The sequence below is a fragment of the Cordyceps militaris genome, assembly GCF_000225605.1.
Source record: "Cordyceps militaris CM01 unplaced genomic scaffold CCM_S00001, whole genome shotgun sequence".
Lineage (NCBI taxonomy): Eukaryota > Fungi > Ascomycota > Sordariomycetes > Hypocreales > Cordycipitaceae > Cordyceps > Cordyceps militaris.
The window spans coordinates 3231978-3247934 of NW_006271969.1; the positions used below are offsets into that span (position 1 = coordinate 3231978).

The following is a 15957-nucleotide window of genomic DNA, read 5'->3' on the forward strand; positions in this document are numbered from 1 at the left end:
AAGAGGCCGGGCCTGAGACTTGGCCGACGCACTGGCCGTATGACAGCCAACGTCCCGGATGCACCGTCGCCGCCAAGGCCACTCCAAAGACGACGTTGACAAATTGACGTATCCGGAGCTTATTATGGCTGGAACAGACCCGTGCCCAAGAGCTCTTGGCACGCATCTGTATTTGCGGTCCTCAGTCACACAGCTCATCCCGCTATTCCCGCCCGCGAGGGAGCTCTTCCATGCAGGAATGCTGCGATTGGACAAGCAAGGGTAGACACCAGTTCTGCAACTGATATATCATAGACGCGGGTTGTCTTGGCATCTTGGCAGTTTCTCGTTGACCATGCGAGACCCACCTCTAATCGCTTGTCCAATATGGCGGCTGCCAGTTGGTTCACATTGGAGTGTCTCCATGTGTTCAAGCCCTTGCAACCCGCACGGTTGCAGCATTTGAAACTGACGCAAAGAAAAGCTCTACCTTCATACTAACTTTAAAAGACTGACTCAGTAGTCGAACCCTTTTTAAACTCTCGATAGACATTAGATGCGCGGTACAACACAGCTTGTCACAACCAGCAGCGTCAACTGGGCACGGGGTCCGGCAAAGTTACCGCTCAAGTATGTATCATGCTTGGCTGAAACTGACAGAGTCGTATGCCTGAAAACAAGCCAATACCGCAGAAGCTGTGGCAGGCCTAGTTATTGTGCGGGATATGTACGCTATGTACAAGAACCCAAGATTGTGGGTATGCGCCACTCTTCAGCTTCCCCAACAATAGAGGCTTGTGCAAACCTGCCTTTTTTATTATGCTCCGAGTCCTTCTATGTGGAAATGGAGACTGGGAGTATTATTAACTGCCTAGTTCGCAGGGAGGCGCCGTTGCCCTCTGTGGCTTGCCTCTAGGTCCACACCACCTCGCGCCCCGGTAATCTTGTACACTAGAAGACAACTGATAGACGCCGAAAGCAACCAGAGGGATGGATGGATGAAGCCCTCGGCGCTGTCAAAGCTGTCAGTCGCCGCCCCTGCTGTAATAAACTTCCTCCTTGTTAACCTGGTCTAACTACTGGTGCGAGAAGCTCGGGACTCAAGTACGCCGCGCATACGTCCTCGAGTTCCACCCTAGATTGACGATTGACTCGCCCTTAAGCAGCCGATGACTGGTCTGCATCTGGTTACGCATGTGTCGGAACAAGGGCTTTTCGGTTCCATTCTGCTCCTTCAAGGTTTTCATCTCACTCCTTTAACGCAACTAAGAATACGTCCGTTTTCGTTTCTTCCCTCTGGTTTCTATTTTGGGGGTTTTTTTTTTATATTTTTTGCTCATTGCGATAAGTAACCAAGTCCTTTGCCCATCATGGCACCTGCATTCTTGTCAGGGAAACGGCGTATACTACTGCTCCCGGTAATCATATTACTTTTCGTCGTGACACTCCTTACGCTCGATGAGTCCCTCAAACCGGTACGGACTTTTTTTCCCTTTGATTTGTCGCTCTGACTTTATCCCAAGCAATAAGCAGACGTGGAATCGTAACTCAAATCTGTACCAGGGCCGATTTAGCACAGTCGCTCCCACCAAGCCAGCGTCTACCACGGATGCCGCAACACCAAGGCCTCGGGTGTCGACGTTTCACTACCTGGTGCCGGCCAGCTCTCCAAACATCAAACTGTGCTACAATGTCGTGTCGGCCGCCGTCAACAGGTACCCGGCGCCGCTGCTCCTCGGCTGGAAGGGCGAGGGCGAGATGGACGCGGCCGAGACGCACCTGGCCAAGCTGCGCGCGATCCAGATATACCTCCAAGACCTGGGGCCGGAAGAGGACGACGACCTGGTGCTCATCGTGGACGGCTACGACATCATCCTGCAGCTGCCCGTGGAGATCATGATTGAGCGCTACTTTACGATCCAGCGCGACTCGGACGCGCACCTGGCCGAGCGGTTCCAGATGCCGGTGGGCGAGCTGCACGAAAAGGGCCTGCGCAACACCATCTTCTGGGGGCCCGACAAGATCTGCTGGCCGGTCGAGTGGCAGAAGCCGCGCTGCTGGGCGGTGCCGGCGTCGCACATGGCCAACGACACGTTCGGGCCGGACCAGAACCGGGCGGGCATGGTGAGCAACGACCCCAAGTGGCTCAACTCGGGCACCGTCATCGGGCCGGTGGGCGACATGCGCAGGTACATCAACGTGACCATGGCCGAGATTGCGCGGACGTACAACGCGCAGTTTGAGAACAGCGAGTCGGACCAGTACTACCTGGCCAACGTCTGGGGCCGGCAGGAGTACCACCGCTCGCGGCTGGCGCTGGCGCTGCGCGAGGCCAACAGCGACAACAGCAACGACACGGCGGCGGAGCGCGCGTGGCTCGAGGCGAGCAAGGAGCACGAGCTGCCAGACCCGGTCGTGGTCGAGGGCGAGCCGACCGAGTTCCACGTCGCGATTGAGTACGAGTCGGCGCTGTTCCAGACCAAGGCGGGCTACGACCGCTTCTTTGGGTACATGACCTTTGACCAGCCCGGCTACACGGCACGGATGGAGGTGGACATGTTTGACCAGGGCGCCTCGTTTGTGCCCTATTCCATCTCGATGCCGGCGGCGGTGTACGCGGCCTTGACGAGGGTGTACGAGGCGGCCGTCAAACCATCGTCGTCTGGTCGATCTGCATCCTCGGCACAGCACCGAGGGGGGGATGCAGGTGCAGGTGCTGTTGCTGCTTCTTCTTCTGCTGCTGCTGCTGCTGCTGCTGCTGCCACCGCGAGCGCCACCATTCCCAGCCGCAGCCGGCTACCCGCGAGCGAGTGGATCCGGTCCGTGAACCTGGGTGTCAACTACGTGACGCGTCACGTCTACGCCCTCTGGCACTGCACGGGCGGCAAGGAGTCCATCGACGACGAGTACAAGGCCCTGTGGTTCTACCCGTTCGTCGCCAGCCTGCTGCGCGCAAACGCCCTCGCCTCGCGCGCCGGCGACGACCTCACGACCGCGGAGATGGACGGCCGCGCCTGGCTGCCGAGACTGCAGTACCCCGAGGGCAACTCGCTGCCGGGCGCCGAGTACGGCGGCGCCTTTACCGATTTCAAAGGCGAGGAGTTCTTGTCCTTTGGCCAGTTGTGCGGTGAGTGGCAGGAGACGCTGTTTTCGGGCGAGATGGGCCCGCCAGCATCGGCGGCCAAAGCGGAAGAAACAGCAAAGCCGGAGTAATGGAAGCGTGTGTGAAAAAAAAAAAAAACAGGAAATAAAACTCACGTGAAGAAGAAGACAACAAAGGAAAGAATCGAAGCCATGGGTAATGGTTTTCGGAATCCCCAATATGTTTTTCTACGGCGCGACACACTGCATCCCTCATCTTTCCCATGTACCACCAAATCACTTGCATATTCCATCAAGCGAATTTTTATTTACCATAAGTCTTCTCTAGAGAGCCTTTTTTATATTGCAACTTTTCTCTTAATTGTTAAAGATAAGCCACCAAGTAATCATGCCATGTGTTACAAATTCAGCCAAGAATACAAGCCAAAGGAAATCCATACCAGCTAAGAATACAAGCCAAAGGAGAAACAGCGTGCCGGCGCGTGATAATTCATGCTTGTCGGGTAAAAGTTGAAGAAAAAAAACCGCAGCAAAATATAGCAAAAAGAAATGAGAAGCAAACATGATTGGAAGAACAAGGAGGAGTACCAACGCCAAAGAAAAACAAAGATGGCGTGCCAAAACCAACCCTCGTTTGCCCTCAAATAATTCGAAACCCAGAAAAACTCCAAACATCTGAACTCCTCCCCTTTCACCTTGCCCTTAGTTCACGCACTTCTTCTCGTGCCATCAATAAATCGTCACGAGGTCCCGACCCACCCCTCTCCCCCGGCGCTCACTCGTCCTTGACCTTGGCCGCCATGTTGTTGAAAGCATCCAAAGACTTGCGAATCTCGTCATTGTCCTTGCGCAGGCGCTGAATCTGGGCCATCTGGTCACAGTAGCGCTTGCGCAGCTTGGCGATGACGGTGTTGGGGTCCATGCTCGCCGCGCTCGCCGCCGCCTCGTTCCACGCGTCCTCGGCCACCTCGTCCACCTCGTCCTTCTTCGGCGGCTGCCGCCCAGCCACCATGCCCACCACCACCTCTGCCTCCTCCTCCTCGGCCCAGTCATCGTCTTTCTTGCCCGGAGCGGCCTGGCTCTGGGACGCCGCTGCCGCCGCCGCTGGGCGACGCTTGCGCGTGCGCTTGCGGTCCTTGGCGAGCTCCCTGATGGTAATCTTGCGGCGGCTCACCACCGGCATGCCAATCTTGCCGTCGAGTATATTCCGGACCTCGTGCGCCGTGTCCGGCACCACGCCGTCGTACGCGTCCTCGAGCGCCAGCGGGTAGCGACGCGCAAACTCGACCGCCCACTGCTCGCGGAAGCACACCGCAGGGCCAAACATGACGCGCAGCGCGAGAAACTGACCCCAGGTCGGCACCACGCCGCTGACCCGCACGGTGCGCGAAATGTAGTGGTTGGAAAACGTGGCCGTTGACTTGGTGACGCGCGCCCGCGGCAGGTTGTGCAGCAGCGACCGCTGCATATCTTCCGTCCACCGCCCGGCCTCTTCGGCCCAGACGAGCGCCAGCCGCTCAAACGTGGCCCGGTCAATGGGGTTGGCGTCGTCGGGTAGCCGCGGAAAGACGTCCTCGGACGGGCGCGGCGCCGGGATACGGCCGTCGGGCATAGGGGCGGTCCAGACGAGGCCGTCGCCGTCGGCGGCGAACGCGGCCGTCTCGCTCTCCGCCTCGGCGATGAGGCTCATCTTTCGGCTAAAGGTCTTGGGCCGAGCTCTGGCTGGCTTGGCCACGCGGTTCTTGGCTGCCGGCTTGCGAGAACGGCTGGGCGCGGCGGCCGTCTGCTTGGCCCTTGGCTTCGTGCTGGCACGGCCGGCTGCGGCGGCTGCGGCGGCCTCGGGCTCTTCGGCCTTGAGCGTCGCCGCGGCGCTGGGAGCCTCTTTCTCCAGCATCTCGGCAGCCTTCGATTTGGTAAACGTAGCGAGTTCTTCGAAAGAAACGACTAGGTAAGCGGCCCTGGCTGTTTGAACCGGAAAAGCGTGCCGCGGAGGAAGATCCGTTGGCCGGGTTGTGTTTCTTGTGGAAGAGACAAAAGACAGGCGTCGGCAGCCGGCAGGGAAAGATTTAGCGGAGAGGGTGCGTGGATAAGAATGATGAGAAAGATAAGAAGAATGAGAACAACTCAAAGAACACGAAGGAAGAAAAAAAGTAAAGATTTAATGCAGAAAAGGGATCGAGGGCAATGAGGAATAAGGAGTGCGAGGGTCACGGCTGGCGGAGAGTGCTTTGGCAGTGGTGTGTTAAAGGAGGAAGAAGAAGAGGGTGCAAATGGTGTGGGAGAGGAGAGGGAAGAACAAACAGGAATGAAGAGGGAAGATGAGAAGAATAGAGGAAAACAATCAGCTGTGGCGAGAGATGTGTGTTGGACCAGTCACTGCAGCCTGAGAGAAGCGTTTGCGGCGGTGTGTTGATAAAGCAGGAAGCGCAGCTGCTGATAAAGGCAAATTTCAAGGCTACTTTAAAAGATGTTATGAGTATTTATGATTTATTCAATGTACTATATTTCCATTCTTTTCTCTATTTTTCCTATTTTTCCTACCTTTCTTATTTTTCTTATTTTTCTTATTTTTTCCTATTTCTACTATATTCTTTATTTACCTTATTTTTATTATCCTTCCTATCTCTCTTATATACTCTATTTATCTAATCTATATTTTACTATTTATAGCGGCATATACTTAGCCGTCTAAGGCGACAGCGGCATAGAGTTGTTATTCTAAAATCCCCCGTGGTAGCATCCTTTTCCCCGGCCAATACGTCTATCACGTACCTCTGCACCTCGACCCACCAAGCTCAAGACAAACACGACCTCTTCCCCCCTTCTAATGCGATTTTCCTTCTTGGTCACTGCCGAGGTTTCCAATGCTTTTCCTTTTTCGCTTTGTATCCACAATGTCGGGCGCCATGGCGGTTTTTGGACGGTGTGAGCAGATAGGTCGTCATCTTCATGCTAACTTGTTACAGGCAATTCAGGAGAGAGGTACTACTTTCCAACCTCTTCTTGGGCTGCCTGCTGGGTACGAGAATACTCGTTGCGCTCCCGAGTATCCAAAGCTTCCCAAGAAGGCAGTACGTCGCCTGATCGATGCTCCTCCTGGGTGCGCTGCGCCGCCAGCAACTGACAAAGTCGACGATGGGTAAGTAGCGGAACGCAGCCGAGCGGTACACGGCGGTCGTGCTGACCTGTAGCAGCACTCTGTAGTAGCACAAGAGCTGCAGGTCGGCGATGCCATCATTGCGGCGGTGCTATCCGTATGTCGTACTGGGACTTTGTCTCGTCTGTCTCTTCTAGTTCATCTCTTCCGTATCTTCTAATTCATCTCTTCCGTCTCGTCCAGTTCGTTCTTCCAATTCGTTCTTCCGGTTCATCTCATCGGCCACTGTTTTCTCGAAGATACCTCGCCCAGCCCACTCTATCTTGCATTTCGCGCATAATCGCGCGTACTTGGGATCACATCCCTGGTAATGGGGCCATCTGCCTCCTCGCGCTTCTCAAGGACCATCAGGAACGTGAAGGCAACGTCGAGGGTCACTTCCACCACGGGCAGGTGCCCCTGTGAATCCGCCACGACGGCCCGTCTGTCGCTTTCGGGTACCTGTTCGAGGTCAACGGGTGCGCTCAGGCCGTCCTCCACGCCGGTGCGGACGATGAGGACGGGGATTTTGGAAATGTACGTCACGGTGACCTTGAAGGAGGAGTAGCGGATGGGCCACGGCCACGGCCTGGAAGAGGGGTCGCATGTGATAAAGGCGCTCTCCCGCCATCCGCTCTTCGAAATACAGGTCGGTCGACTTCGTGAACGCAACCCTCGCGCACAGATTGGCACTCCACGTCTTTATGCAGTCGGCCATCTCCTGTGAGCAGGCCTCAGTGGGCGGGACCTGCGACTCCGACACGGTGCAGACCTTGGTGAGGAACTGGCCTCTGTCTATGTGGCTCTCGTAGGGGCGAAACCAGCGCTTGTGTGTGTAGCACAGAAGCTCCTCGAGTAAGATAGCTGAGTTTAGCCAGTGCATCCACGAATCTGGCACGAGGAAGACGGGCGCAGTGCGGTTGCAGCGCTGTTGGCCCTTTCGATGTGCAGGTCGGACAGGCTGTCCAGGTTGACTAGCTTCTCAGGTCCATGAACTGCGCCATACCATCCACTGTCGCAGTATAAGCTCTCGAGGTGGTTGGCTTCTTGGGCGGCTCGTAGATTATGCAGGATGTCTTCTTTCGAAGGCGAATTAACCTTAGCCATGGGCGGGTTGCTGTCTCGATCGCCTTGGCTCATGGTGATACTGGGCATCTAGGTCTGAAAGCCGGCAGTCTTGTGGATATGGCAGAATTCGAGAATAGGGATGTTCTTGTGGTAATATAGGTCTGTAAGCAAGGAATTGTATCGTCGCAACGTTGAAGGAACGTCTGGAAGATGTGACAATACGAATACAGTAGGCGCACAAGCAAGCAATCGTGTCGTAATGATGCATGTGAACGCCCTGGAACCCGAGAGAATGTATGGCCCTTACATAGCAGAAATGTAGAGAAGGGACACATCGGCCTTGTTGGGAAAACTTTGCGTTTGCACGTAACTTCCGAGTCCCATAGGTACAATAATAGAAAAGTATTTGTTGTATTACCTGCCAGGCAAAAAGTGCAACCACCATCTATCTACCTACCTAACACCTAATAACATGCAAACGCTGAGAAGCTGAGCATGTGCGGGCTCATCACAGTAAAAATGCAGACACACACACAATTCGAGGTGCTCTATTTTGCCCTACAACTAGATACATATCTAGGTGGTTGCACTTTAGCCTGGCAGGTAATTACACCAAATAATTGCAAGCGCGACGACTTGATGTGCCCCACTTAATCTTGCCATTTGCATCGCAGCCTGTGTGTCTTTCATCCTTCCACCAACATCAATACTTTCAATATCATACAAATATGGCGGCGGCGGGACCAGGCGCACCCGCAGGGCCTCCCAAACCGCGCCTCAAGATCAACGTGAATCGAACAGCCTCCTTTGTCACCGACACCCCTCCCTCAGCCGGTACTGCGACTCCTGGCGAGGGTGGCGGCTCACGCAAAGTGAAGCTCAAGCTGAGCGCCTCGACGCCTGCGACCCCTGGCGTCGACCCGTCGACCCCCGTCAAGACCAAAGCAGGGCGGCAACCGAAACCGACTCAGAAGCTCGTGGAAAGCAAGAAGCGACAGCGCGACGACGATGACGATGACGACATGCCGCTCGCGGCCTCGGCCCCCCCCGCGACCAAGATCAAGATTCGCCAGGCCAAGGCAGCGGCCGCCGCGGCCGCGGCCGGCGGCGCGCATACTCAGTTGGTATTAAAGGCGCGCGGCCGGCCGCCGGTGCACCCAGCCGGCGACGGCTACGACTCCGAGGCAAGCGACCGGGAGCTGGACCCGGCGATTGAGGAGCAGTTCATCCTGCGGATGCCGCCGGGCGAGCATAGCGACTACGTGCGGGCCATGATGGAGGCCGGCAAGGTGGGCCTGGGCCGACAGCAGGGCGGCGCCAGCTTGTCACTGAAATTTTTTGACGAGGAGTCGCACCGCGCGGTCGTGACAGTCAAGGGTCAGCTATTTGCGGCCGTCATGGTGGACTTGCCGACCATCACCGAGTCGATGAAGACGTGGGACAAGAAGTCCTTTCTTAAGTCGGCCGACGTGTGCCAGATGCTGCTCGCGTTTCAGCCCGTGCAAACGGAGGAGGAGGCGAAAAAGGCGCCGCTGCCGGCCGTGGTGGACGCGGCGTACAAGTGGCCGCACGGGCTGACGCCGCCCATGCACGACTGCGTCAACCGCCGCTTCGCCAAGACGATTTCGCGCAAGGAGATTGAGGACAAGGAGCAGGAGGTCGAGCGGCTTCTGGGAGAAGACGCCATGGCGGATCGGACCGCGTGGGAGTGGGTGGATGAGAGTAATGAGGGTGGCGCTGCTGGTGGCGAAGAAGAGGAGGAGGATGCGGAGGGTGAGGACGCCGAGGGCGAGCTGAATGATGGCATGGGCTACTTTGGCGCCGAGGACGGGGCCGAGGACGTGGGTGATTTGGATCTGGAGGCGGACCTGGAGGCGGCGTTTGCCGACGACGTGGGTGTGGCGGACACGCCGGCGACGGGCATGGATTTCGGCACGCCAGTCATGACAACGCAGGCGAATACGCCCGCTGCCCACCCATCGATCGAACTGGACGAGTCGGAGGAATCCGACGAGGACGAGGATGACGAGGATGATGACGAGGATCTCGACGAGGACCAGCGCGCGGCACGCGACGAGGCGCAGGGCGTCAAGGACTTTATCAACGATCTCCGCAAACAGCTCGCCCACCGCCGGGCCGACCTCGACAAGACGCAAAACAAGATTCTCCGACAGCGTTTGGAGAGTCAGATAAAGCAGCTCAAGTCGGAGATTGAGCTCAAGATGTCTTCGATTGGCATGGAGGTGGATGATGATTAGGGCTTCACTTCTTTTCTTCTTCTTCTTCTTTTTAATTACTTGCATTTTTCTTTTGGGATTGGGAAACGTACAAACACGCAGGGACATGGCCATGTTTCCCACGGAGTTGGAATGGTTGTTTTTATTTGTACTACGGCGTTTTGGAAGGAGTGCGAAAAATTGGAACCATGACAGGTTCGTTTATCTTTATTCTATCTTTCTCTTTCTTGTCTTGGCTCTTGATCTTGTGGATAGTGTAAAAGGAAGGAACCCCCTCGGAACAAAACTTTCACCACGATACCATCTACATGATTCCATTGAAACGACCGATTTTCTACATTTGGCTCCAATATAATACAAATATGGCGCACTTGATGTCCTGCAAAGTGTCTCGAACGAAAAAAATATATCAATCTCGAAGTCAAAATCTCACCACGATTGTTTCCCATCTACTCCCATCTACTCCCATCATTAAAACAGTCTTCTCTCTACATTCACCTCCATTTATCAACCAGTCTTCTCTCTACATTCGCCTCCATTTATCAACCACATTCACACCCCCAACGCCGCCATAACGTCCGTCGTGTCCCGCAAGAGGACGTCTTCCACGACAGCCCGGATGTCGGCCCAGCGCACCAGCGCGCACAGCTCGTCGAGGCTGCGCGGCCGCAGCGTGCGGCCGGGAAAGCGCGCCTGCACTCGCCGCTGGACGGCGCGCTGCAAAAACACGGCCATGCGGGCGTCGCGCCGCGACTGCTGCCGGAGGTAGCCGGCGCAAAAGGCAGCCTCGGCGAGGGACGACGTCTTGCGGTCGCGGTTCCAACGCCGCGTTGAGCGGAGGGCGTCCTGGATGCGTGCGTGGGTCGACGAGGAGCGAGGCTGCTGCGAATCTGAATCTGCAGTGGCATTAGACGGAGACGGCTGTAGAGATTACAGAGAGGATGGACGCACCGTTTTGCCTGGCGTCGTCGCCCTCGCTGCTCTGGCTCAGCGCGGCCTGCATCTGCTCTGGCGATGGCATCTCGGCGAGCGTCGCCGCGAGCCCGCCGACCGCATCCCTAACGCCCGCAATATCCGCACGCATCTCGTCCATGATGCGGCGCGTCGCCTGTTGACACTCTTGATCAGCGAGGTGCCGCGTGTCGCGGTCCTGCGCCGCGTGCGCCTTGACGGCCAGAATCTCCTTCCACATGTCCTGCAGGCGGATCTCGTGCTGCGCGCGAAACGCGGCATCGTTGGAGGTGCCCTGCACGAGCGCCCGCAGATCTCGCTCCAGCCGGTCGGCCTGCTTGCTGACGGAGCGCAGGTTCATCTCGAGCGTCATCTTGGCGAGTGCGTCGGCCTGCGCGGCGAGGTGCGAGACGGCGGCCGCGGAGCGTCCCGAGGAGGAGGAGGAGGCATGGGGGGTGGTGGTAGTAGTAGCGGTATTGGGATGGCTGCGGCGGGTGCTGTGGTGCACGGCAATGATGCTTTTGGATGGTGAGCTGTTGGCGTGGCTCCGCGTGATGCGGGTGGGAGCTGGTGGTACGGATCGATGTCTTTTACTAGACATGTTGGTTGGATTGAATAGGTGACCTTGGAAACCGAGAAGGAGATGGATTGGAGAGAAAATATATTGTTTCTAGTTGAATGAGGTGACTGGTAAAAAAAGGCCGTTTGCCATTTGCCAGTTCCTTCCTGGACAATCGTCCGCCAGCTGACAGAACAAAACGGCGGCTTTGCCACTGCTCAGGCTTTGCTTCTCTCAACACACTCCAGCTTGACGGTACTATGGGTACCTGTGTGTAACATGGGTATTAATTCTAGCTCTACGACCGTTTACTCTCGCTGCCTGGCCACCCACGATAGGAAAAAGTCGACGTCCTTGGACACCATGTCCGGCGTCGCAAGGGCCTGGACAAACTCGGGCAAGACACCCATGGCATCCGACGCCGTGCCCATGACCCATTCAATCTGGCTCTGACCACCCGCCTCGCCCGGAATCTCGCGAACTCGTTCAATACTCGTGTACGCGCCCGTCACGGTGCCCTGGGCGTTGGCCGGCGCAGGCCCGCCTGCGTAAAACACCTGCACCACGACAAACTCCCTGCGGCCCTCGACGGCCGCCGTTGCCTGCAGCACCGGAAACACGCGCTTCTGCAGCGGAAACGGCAGCTTGTGCACCGACTCCTCGAGCTTGAGCGTCCAGTCGGTCCACGTCTCCCCGCCAAGCTGGATCGCGACGCCGCTGCAGTCCCACTGCCGGCGCGGCGTCGTGCCCACGACGGACGCTGTAAAGGCCATCTCCGACTCGGCGTGGTGTGTCTTGAAGCTGGCGGCAAACTCGTCCCAGCTTGCCGTCGCAGAACGGGCCGCGTCCTCGTGCACGCTCCGCCGCAGGAACCACGTCTCGGCGGCGGCCGTCTTGCTGGCTTGGACGTGGGGCGGCAGCTGCTTCTTGTGCGCGGCGGCGACGCGGCGCATGGCGTCGGCGGGGAGCTTCTTCTCGTATACGTCGACGGACGCGGCGGACGAGGGGTAGCTGTGCGTCTTGCGGAATTTCCAGGACGAGGAAGCGTCCTGCCCGCCGGCGGGCAAGTCGTCGATAAAGGGCAGCGCCTCGGACAGCAGGTCGGTGAGGAGAGGCGTGAGAGCTGTGCCGGACGCCGTCTCCGCGGGCAGCTGGGACGGGTCGATGCCCCAGAGGTGCACCAGGGGACCGAGGTTCTGCGCCATTCTGTTTTATTTGGGATATGCGTTTATGGAAAAGGGGGAATGGAGGTGTGCAAGGGGAGTAGTGGCAGGTGTTTCAATGAGACATGGTAGCGTCATTGGTTAGCTCCCAGCAATGATCAAGCTTGCATACTATAGAATGGAATTGAAAATTGCAAGAAAAGGGTCATGTTTACGACAGGAAGGATCATTTCGTAGCAAAAAAGTAGAAGAGTATAAAATAGCGAGACAGTGGCTAGCATTTTGAAGAAGCATCAAATTCATTCGTTGCTTCTATGAGTAAACTTGCATAGTGACGTAACCCAGCGATCGTGTTTGCAGTCAGTGAGCAAGAAACGTCAGAACCAAAGGCATCACAGATGTCTAATACAATTAGAAGAGAACAAGATAAATTATTATTAGAGATAGTTTAGTTTAAATCCGCCACATGAAGACGGTCAAACTGCCAGATCGCCGAGGCTCGCGCTACCCTCGTCGACTCTTGATCTTGTCCAAGACGGTTCAAGTCCTGTACCACTCTATGCAACCTGGACGGACCACTTACACTCAACCACCTGTAACAACTAAAGAGTCTTTGAAGAAATTAAGTGTTGACTTCCTAAAATAAAGAATTTGCTTCTTCATAAGCTATAGAAAACGGCTGAATACATGGTATGTATTATAATATAGCTGGTATTAAATAATCCGAGGCTGGTTATATTAATCTCAGCGTATGTAGTAACAATTATTCTTTTGACCCTGGAAACTATGCAATGCAGCTATGTAAGTATGCCAATGCTAAAACGCCGTATAATGCTCAACAGAAAGGAAAAGATAAATGAATGCTGTAATCAAGTTAGAGGTCAAGGCCTCGCCAGCCGTAGTCGCCGTCCACATTGATCCACGTGCCAGCCTGGATACCGTCCCAACCCATCATGAGACCAAGAATTCTACATCCCATAGCACTTACAGCGCAGACAACCTTGTCACTAGCGCCGGATAGCACGGCAAGGTCCATCATGTAGGCGCGCCCGAGAAGGCTGCGGAGTTTGAGCGTCTGCTGAGACGGGCGCAGCCTGGAGACGGCTCGGTATTCCGACAGGTAGGGAGTCGCGGCCGGTGCGTTGGCGGAATTGTCCTTGGCCTCGGAGCCCAAGTGCCAGAAGATGGGAGCAAAGAAGCCACCTTCCCAGCCGAAAGTGTCTTCGACAAAATGATGTAGCACACGGGGATCGTTATTCGCGTCCTCGATATTATCCTTGGAAGCCAGCTGAATTCGATCCTGTGCAGGTAAAAGGCCGGACAGTTGATCCTCCTGATACGTGTTGGGGTCATCAGACGCAAGCATGGTGATAGAGTCATGGGCACCGTTGTTGTCAGTGTCGGCAGTCTGGTTGTAGTGCTGTTCAATGAGGCTGCGCACCTTGCTCAAATAGACCTCGGCGGGAATATAGGTATCTTTGTACTGGAACTCGATGGGGTGTCTGTCACCATGACGAATGTGCAAGCCAATGACAGGGGCATTGCCAGATGATGTGGCACTAGTCTGAGCCTTGGTCAAGATTTCGTGAATACGCTTGTCGGTATAAGTCCCGTCGCCTGTGTTCAGCTTAAACATGGCCAAATAGCCTGCCCGAGCCAGGTTGAAAAGCCGCTGAGTTTCGGTGATCTTGTCATTGGACTCAATGGTAGCCACCAATGCAGGTAGAACTTCATGGGCATTTGTGTTGGAGACAACCAGGTGTCTGGCTTCGGCTGGGCAAGGCAAAATGTGATGTCGTAGAGGTGGCTGGCACTTGGGCACGGGAGGCGGTTGGAAAATGTCAGTATATGAGCCATAAGCCCAGCGGGAGTCGTCGATAAAGAAGGCTTTTCCAAGTTCCTTGGCAATGCCATATGATGTCCACATGGACATGAGAGCGTGGCCGATTCCAGCGTTTGTGCTTTCGAGAACGTACGTCATGGAGCTCTGGCAGACAGGGAGATGGTCAACATCTCCGCCCAGGCCGACGAAGTTGCCACTCCGCGAGCGCTTAGAAGGCAAAATATCAGACGAAGGGAGCAAATGGGTCTTTTCCGCCTCGGCAACATCAATAAAGCGATTGAAGCCATGTTTTTTCAACGTTGCTTGGCTGGGAGAGGCAGACTCGGAGGTTTGACGAATGGCAGCCTCGCGACAGTGTCCCATCATTTCCGAATAGGTCTCCATGGAAAGGGGGAAGCGGTAGTTTCTGGGAATAGAGACGGTCCATTTTGAGCGGCCCCGGTTGTCGTCGATGACAATGGGTGTAGGAAAGTCGGGCAGGTCGTCCTGGGCGACCATGTTGTACTCGTCCTCGAGAAGGGAGAGTGAGCTGACATTGCGGCCGAACAAGCGCACAAGCAAGTATGCCAGACTTGATAGTGCGCATAGATAGAAGAGAAAGCGAACGATTCGACTGGGACGTCGGGAAAACGGATTTGAAGAGGCTCGTTTGCGTCGAGGAACGAGGGATGGCAGGCTGGGCGAGGGCGGCGGAGACCAGAGAAGACTGCTCAGAGGTAGCTGACTAGACGACGAAGAAGCAGAATCCTGGCCCTGGGCGAGGAGGTTGTAAGAGGCGGCCCGACGAAGGTTCATTCGCGGGGGAATGACCAACAGGCGAGGGTCGGAGAGGTCGAGTTGTGGTGGCATGGTGAACGTGGACCGGAAAAACAGATGTAAAGAAAAAAAAACGAAAAGAAACGAAATTCGATCAACGATTGTGCGACAAGTTTCGAGGCAGATACTGTGAGGTCGAACAGATGGCTCCAAAAAAATGCCAGCCAGAAAGCAAAGGTTCGAGTAAAAAGAGATGCAACAAGAGCGGCTGTGGCAGATGGGCTGACCAGAGTCCGACCGGCGGGCAGGTAGTCGCAAACTGCGGACGGAGCAAGGAGAAGATGTCCGAGGACGTTTTCTTGATCTCTCCTGTCGTGATGCCTTTGTTGCGGATTGAGGAGTATAAGCCAGGGCCCTTGCTTAATAGACGTGGGAATGAAACATTCAGTATATATGAGGCGTGTGGTTATGCGGCCAGCGCCAGGACCCTTGGACCAAGCAAGGTGGTGGGTGTAATTAAAAAAAAAAAAAAGGCAACAAAGAACCAAAAGAAAAGTTGCCGAAAAAAGAGGCGTTTAAAGGGCGGCCCTTGTTTAGTTAAATGTTTGTCCGTTTTGTACTCGCTCGTCTTTTTCTTGTTAATAATACTGGTAACTTGTTCCCTTTTGGGGGTTCGTCAGACGTTGGCGAGTATCCCTGTGCGCAGAGAGCCGGGGGATGAAACGGGTTGAGTCGAGCGGCCGAGCTGGGATGTCGGAGCGGCGGGTGGGGGGGGTTGTGATGCCTTGGCTGTCGACGTCGAGGTGGTGTGATGGCTGCTTCTTTCCGGGAGAGGATGTGAAGAGGGAAAGAAGAGAGAGAGAGAGAGCGAGAGAGAGGAAAACGCCGCGAAGAGATGCAGTCAGGCTGGGAAAGAGGAGGAGAAAAGGAATGCGTCCAGCCGCCGGCCCGTCAACGCTGTGGGCGGCAAACGGCCAACGACGAAAAAAACGGCCGAGCCGAACAAGAGACGACGCAGTGGGTAAGGCGGAGTTGTCGTATTGGCAAAAATACAGGCCAGGCAACCCCTCTATGGCAATATGGAAAAAAAAAGGAGGAAAAGGGACAGGAGAATGGAAAGATGGAAAAAAAAAGGCGATGGATGGCTTAGAAAGAAAAGGCAA

General features: G+C 55.6%; 6 protein-coding genes across 6 annotated transcripts; 2 read left to right on the forward strand and 4 right to left on the reverse strand.

The window, feature by feature from the left end:
* Positions 1 to 1437: 1437 nt before the first annotated feature.
* Positions 1438 to 3192, forward strand: CCM_01039 (uncharacterized protein; the record flags this gene model as incomplete). Its single annotated transcript, XM_006666197.1, has 2 exons — positions 1438 to 1454; positions 1503 to 3192. The coding sequence occupies 2 exons, from the start codon at positions 1438 to 1440 to the stop codon at positions 3190 to 3192; spliced, it is 1707 nt and encodes a 568-aa protein (XP_006666260.1).
* Positions 3193 to 3856: 664 nt separating this feature from the next.
* Positions 3857 to 4975, reverse strand: CCM_01040 (uncharacterized protein; the record flags this gene model as incomplete). Its single annotated transcript, XM_006666198.1, has 1 exon — positions 3857 to 4975. One exon carries the CDS (start codon positions 4973 to 4975, stop codon positions 3857 to 3859), a length of 1119 nt encoding a protein of 372 aa, XP_006666261.1.
* A 3038-nt stretch (positions 4976 to 8013) lies between these two features.
* Positions 8014 to 9543, forward strand: CCM_01041 (transcription initiation factor TFIID subunit 7; the record flags this gene model as incomplete). The annotated part of the gene is made up of 1 exon (XM_006666199.1): positions 8014 to 9543. One exon carries the CDS (start codon positions 8014 to 8016, stop codon positions 9541 to 9543), a length of 1530 nt encoding a protein of 509 aa, XP_006666262.1.
* A 531-nt stretch (positions 9544 to 10074) lies between these two features.
* CCM_01042 (uncharacterized protein) lies at positions 10075 to 11074 on the reverse strand (the record flags this gene model as incomplete). Its single annotated transcript, XM_006666200.1, has 2 exons — positions 10075 to 10418; positions 10474 to 11074. The coding sequence occupies 2 exons, from the start codon at positions 11072 to 11074 to the stop codon at positions 10075 to 10077; spliced, it is 945 nt and encodes a 314-aa protein (XP_006666263.1).
* A 266-nt stretch (positions 11075 to 11340) lies between these two features.
* Positions 11341 to 12237, reverse strand: CCM_01043 (uncharacterized protein; the record flags this gene model as incomplete). Its single annotated transcript, XM_006666201.1, has 1 exon — positions 11341 to 12237. One exon carries the CDS (start codon positions 12235 to 12237, stop codon positions 11341 to 11343), a length of 897 nt encoding a protein of 298 aa, XP_006666264.1.
* Positions 12238 to 13069: 832 nt separating this feature from the next.
* CCM_01044 (uncharacterized protein) lies at positions 13070 to 14887 on the reverse strand (the record flags this gene model as incomplete). Its single annotated transcript, XM_006666202.1, has 1 exon — positions 13070 to 14887. The coding sequence occupies one exon, from the start codon at positions 14885 to 14887 to the stop codon at positions 13070 to 13072; it is 1818 nt and encodes a 605-aa protein (XP_006666265.1).
* Between the last annotated feature and the right edge of the window lie 1070 nt (positions 14888 to 15957).